This window comes from Augochlora pura, chromosome 2 (genome assembly GCF_028453695.1).
Source record: "Augochlora pura isolate Apur16 chromosome 2, APUR_v2.2.1, whole genome shotgun sequence".
NCBI lineage: Eukaryota > Metazoa > Arthropoda > Insecta > Hymenoptera > Halictidae > Augochlora > Augochlora pura.
This window is the reverse complement of record NC_135773.1, coordinates 2,428,148-2,436,884: the sequence shown is the minus strand read 5'-3', so window position 1 is coordinate 2,436,884 and position 8,737 is coordinate 2,428,148. Positions and strand designations below refer to the sequence as shown.

The following is an 8,737-nucleotide window of genomic DNA, read 5'->3' as shown; positions in this document are numbered from 1 at the left end:
GAATTCACAGTGCACTGACAACGTCGCTGAATGCACTCTATGCAACGAAATACAATGGTCAGCCAGTACCAGCTACGTCAGCTGTATTGGCAACAAGTGCAATCACAATCGATCATTAACTCGCTCTTATTCGGATCACTATGCTGAGGAAATCCTTAAATTATTTCACGTTAATCGTTCTATTTCTATTGGTAACGAGAGTGCAACTTCAAAATTTTATTAGGACAGGTAAGAATGTCTGCTTTGTTACCGCGATCTCCGACTTCTCTCCATTAAATTATACTTACAATTGTTAGAAATTAGAAATAAACTATTTAATCGATAATCGATTGACGTCGTCGCTAATCATCGGGCGAACGCACGGAATAAATAAATAAATACAAATAAACTACAAGCTGTATTAACGCATGATTATATTTCTTGTGAAATTACAGTTATTATTATGTATCTCGTTCGATCGAACTGACTAAAACAATGTCAATTCTATAAGATGATATAAAGTATAGTTTCGTTGAAACATAATTGTTTAATACGATTCAATTATTTCGTATTATGATTACGGAATGCGTCATCTTTTGTTTAACAGTAAGAATCGGTGACTACAATCATTTAGCGTGCGCGTACGTGCAATGCGAGGAGAACGAATCGTGCGTGCACCGTAGATTTCGGTGCAAAAATCCTCCGTGTCCGGGCATGCTTTATTGCGCGAAATCTCATAAAGGTAAGCAGCTTAGCCAAATTTTCTAAGTAGATGGAAGTCTCTACTACGCATTGCTCTCGATGAAAACGCATTCAGTTATGTATCATTCAATTATTTGACGGGCTTCGTTAACCCCTGTACGTATCAAATATTCAGAATCACAGAGAGGTCCTACTGTATGCGATAGTGTTCACTGTAGCAGCGGATTCGTGTGCATGGTGAAAGTTCGACAATGCGTTTGGGACCAGAGTAAGTAGATCAGTATATTAACGCGATGAGAATTGGAGACAAATCGGGGAACCAGAAACGCTCGAGATAATTGTAGAAACAATAGTTATTTCATCTGATTCTTGTACTGCAGATTTTATGTATTTTAAGGGAGAAATGAAATGGCGCTAAACAGATTGCACAAATTTAAAGACTTTAATATATTATTTAGACTATTAGTAAGACTATTAATGAAAGAGGAAGAGAGAGAGAGAAATTTTTGTATGCATATTAAAGTACATCTGGATCATTTTTATTTTGCATAAATATCCGCATTACTATTAAGTATTATGAAGAATAAGAAAGGAATGGACAGGAATCAGTAATGATATCTCGAACGATCAATAGTGTTTAAAAGTTAAAGAGGAATGATTCGCTAGTTTCCATTGCATTTACCAGAGTGTAAGCAACAGATAGCAAGATGCGTATCTGAGAAGGAGTACCACGAAGGTCCAGCGTCCTGCGCCGGGTTCAAGTGCCTTCAAGGACACCAATGTATCCTGCGGGAGTCATTTTGCGCCAATCCACCCTGCAAGCTACTGCGGAGCTGCAGCAAGAACAGAGGTCAGTTCTAATGTCATTATTTACACCCAGTATTAACTGTTTTAGTCTTAATTCCCATTAAACTTTATTATACCTGAACTGCGGATTCGTTACATTTATAGGAAAAACGAGCAGACTAAATTGAAACTCTTAAACAAATTAAAAGAATTTATGTACCTGTATCGTTAGATTATTTTCAACTTAATGATATTAGAGGTAGGTACGAAATGTTTAACTAGATCTTTAAAGGAGAGATCTATTTCCTAGACGTGCACACTTGGTTCAGCAAATGTCGAAGCACGGGTTGTCCATCGGAGTTTAACTGCTTCTTGCGAAGACCGGGGAACACCTGCTCGAATCCGCCTTGTAGACACACGGCGGATTGCGTAACAGACGCAGGTACAACGAACAAGGAACATAACGTCTTCGTGGAATCAGTTGGGATAATTGGTCCTGATGTTTACAGAAGATGAAATGGCGGACGAGCATTGTCGCGGATGGATATGTCCTCGGACGCACAAATGTGTGGCGGAAACTGTGACATCGTGCGAATCGAATAACTGCAACGTAAACAGGACATGCATCGTGACACCACAAAATAATTCGTCTTTTACCAGAAGATCGCTGGACAACGGAGACGTTCAATCTCCCGAAGACAATGTTAAAGTATTCTATCGTCAATCAAACAGTAATACTATAGTCATTTTGCGATGAAAAGTGAAATTTAAATCGAATTAGTATTTGTGCTTCTCAATTATTGTTTCAAGCTAAATTTCACACTTTTATACAACCTTATAGTAGGTTAATACGCGTGTTGCGTCGTACGTGGTGAGAAATCAATATATTCGATTAAACGAGTGACTTCGAATTGCATTGCAATATTACTACAACTCTATTTAAATATTTCAAGATTCTTAAAAAATATAACTGTTCGATGCATTTTTGGTTCTGTCGTGAAAGCAAGAAGGTTGCCAGTTTATTATCCTATAGCAACCCGGGTCCAGAAAATGACGTTTACTTTCTTCACCGAAGCACAATATCCTAAGTAACAAAATTTTGCGTTCACGAGCTTGACATTCCCGCGATAAAAGCTTACGATCCGCTTCTTCCAGCAATTTCAAGATTGGCTTGAATCCATTCGTGGTATACTGACTCCCGGTGCGTATGCAGACTGGGTGGAGGGAATTCTTGCCACGGCGTCGCGCAGCGAGGAATTTCGAAAATGGCTCAGAGCGTCGCAGACGAACGATTCTCACAAAGTGGATAAACATGACAGCGTACACGCAAAATTGAAATTTCCGGGACAAGCGCGGCCAGAAAAGGAAGGGGCTCGGGATCTGGTGGAAAATCAATATTCCATTTACGATACATTGGTGAACGCGACAGAATTTCGATTGCATTTTCAATGCTCTGATTAAATTAATTGATGCTATTCGTGGAATAATTAACATTCGGGAGGGAAAATCGCCCGCGGGTCGTGGTCTGCGCGAAATGCTGTTTGAAATAAAAAATGGGACTGTCCGTGTAGGACACGTAGTTTGCGGTAGCATTAATTAATCGGGAATAAATATTGATTTTTGCGTTAACGATCATGCTATTTCAAATACAAATTTCATTTGAAAAATATAAAATTTAATTTAATCCTATTGGCAACTACTGTGAAATCGATGACTTTACAATTGAATTAATTTCATATTATTCGATACGAACTGAACCAAACATTTTCATTAATTCTCATAATAGCATTACATTATTATTATACTGATTACAGAGTGAGCCAACGCAAAACGATGTAAATAAAATATCAGAAGAAATAAACAGCCTTCTACGCGAATGGAATTTGACAAGTTTGAAAGACGAATCGTTTATTAACAGAAATATTGTTTTACCGGTGCATAACAATTCAGAAACGAATATTTTGTATCATCAAAAAACGGAAAAGGAGATTTTATTTGATCTTTCGCCGGATAATGAAAATGATCCCATCAAGATTATAGACACTCAAATAAACAGTCCCAATACTGATGCTCGTGACAATGTTAAAAAACAGGCTGTACCAACGTTACAAAATGGAGAGATTCATACTGCACAAATTAATGATTTCTCTCTCGTAAGTATTTTCCATTGACCAATCAATTTACAAGTCTTGTTTCTTATTGCTCGCGTTTTGTTAAGAGCGTTCCAGGCACATTAAAGGATTTATCTGTCGACGATTACGAACTGCCATCCTTGTGGACAGGATTCGTCCAAGACTTCAATGGGGAAGATTCTGAAAAAACGGACACTACCATGAATATTAACAAAATTTCAAGAACCGAACTAACCACAGAACGATATAAAAATAACGTTCCTACAGATTTTCTAGAGATGTTAGTGAAATCGTTGCCACAGTTCTCATTTGAAAATGTGCAAGGAAATGTTGATGGAAATTTATTCGATCGGAGTCATTCGGGTGTAAGTCCTTATACTTTATTCGTAAAAAGTCTTTTTATATTCCTGAATACAACACATACGAGATACCGTATTTATAAATACGAATGCAGTTTTTAATACTGACTAATGATTCTTCTTATTACTAAACTTGTTCAGTTCCACGCGTGAATAATAACTCTACAATTTATTGCACAGATAATTTCATTAATTTTACACGATTAACGATGCTAAAAGCAATTCCTACGTCTGCCCGCTTGTTTCAGAATACGAATAAAAACTACAGTTCAAGCGCAGCACCTTATTTCGGCGAAGACCGGTTTACGAGCAAGAACCTGGAAGAAGTTCTAGACCAATCTTCTTTCTACGGCGGGGCTCGCATAAACTTCACCTACAATTCCGAACCAAGAATCGATGGTAAGTTCTGCAACAAGTTAAGTAAGTTTGCTTATATCTGAACTTCCGACACCATTGCAACTTCAATGATTCAGGTGATACGGGCCTCGATACGTCAATGTTTCTTTTTTTTCATTTAAAACCACGCTGCAGTCGTGAACAATCAATCGAGAGAAACAAATATAAATTATTCGTTCTCATGATCTACACTTACCAACAAAAGTATTAAACTATACGCACTGTTAACATTTGAATAAAAATTGATACTTTAATGAGTATGCGTTCTATTAAAATAAAAGTTAAATTATTATAGTTAAGCGTATGATACGCGTAGCTGTTTGCTAATTATGGGAGGAGAAGTTAGAAGTGAACGAATAATTAGCCTGCGGGAAGCAGCAACAACCATGCTACTTGTTAAAATTTCTTCCAAAGTTACGAAGGTGAACGAATCGTTGCTAAAATAAATCCGTCAGTTTTTATTATATCGCGTATAAAATTCAGCTTGTTTAGCCTCGTATCGTTACCCCCTGGGGATGATAATTTATCGAATTCAGCATCATTAGCCGAACATAACCGAAGTCTAAAGCGTGTGTCAATCGGTCCCACAGAAAAATACAACAAAACGCAGTGGAAAACGATTCCGGATGACAACTGCCCCCCCCCCCCCTTTCCCCAAACCAAAGAACCCGGTTCGACCGGGAAATTATTTTAATTGGCAACACATTTAAGACCGTATCCTGGTTGGTTTTCATTAATTTGAGGTCGACGGCAATCGATTCAACATTTTTAGAAAGTCGCGTTCGATGACGTAATCCTTTTTTAAGAGCTTTTTTTTCCTCAACAAACGGATTCTGTTATATAATGGTCGCAGAAAAATTAATAACCGCAGATATTTCCACGGGATACATAGTTTCTATATCGATAATGTGAGATTCTTTCCTCGATGTTAGTCCTCGTTTATTATTTAAAAAATTTTATCTTTATACCGAGTAATTGTAACTTGGTACTCGACATGCTAGGTAACATTGGAATAAACAATCCTTTATAATAAGATCTTTATGTCAAGGTTCTACCAAAATGCATAATCTTGATACTACAGGCACACTGTATTATGTCTATATTATTTTTTTCATACTTTTACTGTTACAAATCATACTTGTCTAATTTTATCATGAATACGGTATATTGTTTGTATCTTACTTTCTTATCGTAAAATAATTATTTTGAGCGGATAAATCTTTTTGCGCTAAACGATGGTTCAACCATAAAAAGTAACAGCCCTTCAGATTTATGCCTCGTCCGATACAGGCAAAACGGTACAGGCAATCCGAAAAATCAATACGAACTATTGACACTGACAAGAAAGCACTTAATGCGGCTTAGGGTTGGGATAGCAACCCCAACGGTGACCAGACGGTTAGCTACACACCCAATTAGGAAGAATGAAGGAAGGTGGGATTTTTTTTTTTCTAAGACATTTCTTAACTAAAGTGGATTACGGGAACCCATCAGCGGAACTCGTCCGTGAACTCGCAAGGGGAGATGCGACGTTTCTGTACACCTAACAGAACGCCTAGGATACATGAAGCTTTCGCTCACGACTCCCTTGTGAAACATGAAGGGCGAAACTATTCCCACGGATGGACGAGCCAGATAAATTACAACGTCGCCGCATGGCTTCATAATTAGGTGAAAGATGGGAGATCGTGAACAGCTTAGCACTTTTATTGATACGTTTTATGGGAAATGTGCGTTAGTAAACTGCGAATTTTTATGTAAAATAAAAATTGTCTGCGTTCATCGCAACAGACGAAGGCTCTATAGACAACTATCTCTTTTTCCAAACATTTCGATGAGTAACATATTTCGATTTAATCCATTTAGTTTTTAAGGGGTATGTAAGTGTTACGTTATAGAAACAGGGATTTTTTAATATAAAAATGAGTATTCGTAATATTGAATAAGAATATCGTCGCATTTTTATACAGATTTTACATCTTGCACATTTGTGTATTTTAATGCGACATTGTTATGAAGTTATAACAATTTAGAACATTGGACTCTCTTCCCAAAATTATGTTTTTGGAGTTATTCCACTGTTGCCGGAAACGAATGATATGGATACTGGTAAAACCCATCAGCGAAATTGCTTCTGATCACAAGATGGTGGAACACAACGCAGTTGATACCCTGGAATATTATTATCTGGAACATGTGGGAATTTAGGTCGCAGTTCCATTTTAATTCCACGTGTCCTTTATGAAATGAAAAGAACCAAAATCGCTAATGAAAAATGACTTTTGAACTACAGTATCACGTTTCAATTGATTCTGTCGATTCACACGATGATTGCCTAAACGTGAGCGATAAAATTGTTCGTTATTGTTTAAAAATGCATTTATCTCATGCAGTGACTCCTAAAAGCATTTGACCATTCTATATCTGATTTCAAAAAGAAGTGTCGATGTTTGAACTATTATACTTTTATCAGACAGCAAAAGGGGAAACAAACCTAGACTCCGTTTAAAGCTCGGACTCTATGCTTTTATAATCTATTATTCATTTCATTTGAAAAGGTTTTTCACGTGACATAGCAAACAGGAAACTAAAGGACTTTTTTTGAAAATGGTACGAATTCAAAAGTTCCTGTTTTGATTATTCTAAATCACTTGATTTATTTTTGTATATATTAAAGGAAATATTTCACTGAACAATAACCGCAATACCGTCTTTTTTAAATTTTGCTATTACTTAGAATAAAAAAAATATAAACAAACTCTCGATTTTTTACATTACCCGAACCTAACTCAGGTTTGGGTCCAGGTAGGATAAGTTACTTACACGTAAGAAACCCACGCATATAAAGGAGATACAAAAAACATAAAACAATAGACTTCTTCAATAAATCTTGCCAAATGTTCTTCTCATTCTTTTTGCCCGAATCCTTTATCTGTTCTCGAAACGAGCAGTTCGTTCCTAGAAATCCATTTTTAGCTACTAAACACTTGGCACGGTAGAACTGTTATATAATATATGTTATTAACTATTGACTATGTAATCGCTGCTTCGACCAGCAATTCCGACGTCCTTGTTTAGTTTATGGCTGTCATGAAATCGTAGCGAGTTTTCAGAAACATTTCTGTTCCACTGTTTCAGACATCGCGAGATCTAATCATCCGGCTCAATCGCAAGACGTTAATGCGGGGATATCATCGATTCAAATCACGGATGAGAACAACGAAGCGGCGGATTTAGATCGTTTCTTCGAGATGCACGAAGGCGCTCTGCTACCGTATATACAAACTTTTATTGAAGCAATGGATCTAGCTAACGATACTTCGAACGAGTTGAAGCGAAACACGGACGTCGAAAACTTGGTACATACTACTTTCCTGGATTCTAATTGTGTTTTAGAATTCTTGACGAAGATTTCGGTTAATCTTTAGAATTTCAGACACTGAATATTCTTACGAATATTTATATCCGCGCATCTACATTGCAATTTTTGATATTTCTATAGATGGTCAACCTCTATTATTACGTTTATAATAATAAAATATATTCAAGAAATTTTTATAATTAACATTTTCATTTAATTTTTACGGAAACGAATATTGTGATTAATAAAAAATTTTCTCTTTTCACGATGTTCGAATAAAATTCAGAATAAAAATCGGAATTCTTATGCGAAACCATAGAGCCTATACGTTCACCACACGGGAGAGTCGTGATTCGAAACGTTACAGAATTTCGACTGTCTTCATCTCGACCTGAGGTGTAAACCAGTTTTTACCTTTGTCGACAGGAAAAGGATCCAAGGACACGTGAACTGAGTTATGAAAACACGGCTCTTCAGTCTTTTTACAATTTACCAAGTTACGGTTTCAGCGACCACGATGATCGCGTTGATGTTAAAAATCGCAACAACAAAACATAACACGATAAATATTTGCCGACACGATAGAACGAACAATGTTACTCGGACAAAGTAATTGACACGGCGTTGATACGATGTACTAATTAACTAACGTAATAATAAAAGTAGTGTTGCCGGAGTAATGTTGAAGAAGAGTCGCACAAACCTTATTTCAGTGCTAATGAGACCTTTTGTTCAATGAGAAATGCCGACCGTCGAGCTTCATCGGGACCACATACGAGCGCCAAAATGGAGCACGAAAGAACGGTAAGAAAGTTTACGTAACACGAGGAATATATTTCCATACCGTCATTAATCCTCTGTCATTAAGTTTCCCGTGTTACACATCCGCGAACGCGGGAATTACTTTCTTTCGGATCGGTGTCACGAAATTCTGAGCGCGTATCCCATCGATTACTATAAACAACCACAAATATCGTATCCGTCATCTTTTAAAATTACTCACGAACTGTAAATATAATATA

The 8,737-nt window shown here is 36.9% G+C and overlaps 1 protein-coding gene across 1 annotated transcript; it reads left to right on the top strand.

The window, feature by feature from the left end:
• Window positions 1-2: 2 nt before the first annotated feature.
• Window positions 3-8,373, top strand: LOC144474296 (uncharacterized; the record flags this gene model as incomplete). The annotated part of the gene is given in 12 exon segments (XM_078189020.1): window positions 3-228; window positions 587-721; window positions 857-949; window positions 1,367-1,531; window positions 1,778-1,909; window positions 1,977-2,176; window positions 2,623-2,883; window positions 3,282-3,620; window positions 3,686-3,964; window positions 4,207-4,357; window positions 7,493-7,713; window positions 8,142-8,373. Coding segments are annotated over 12 exon segments (2,334 nt in total), but the record flags the coding sequence as incomplete, so codon positions are not given.
• Window positions 8,374-8,737: the final 364 nt, after the last annotated feature.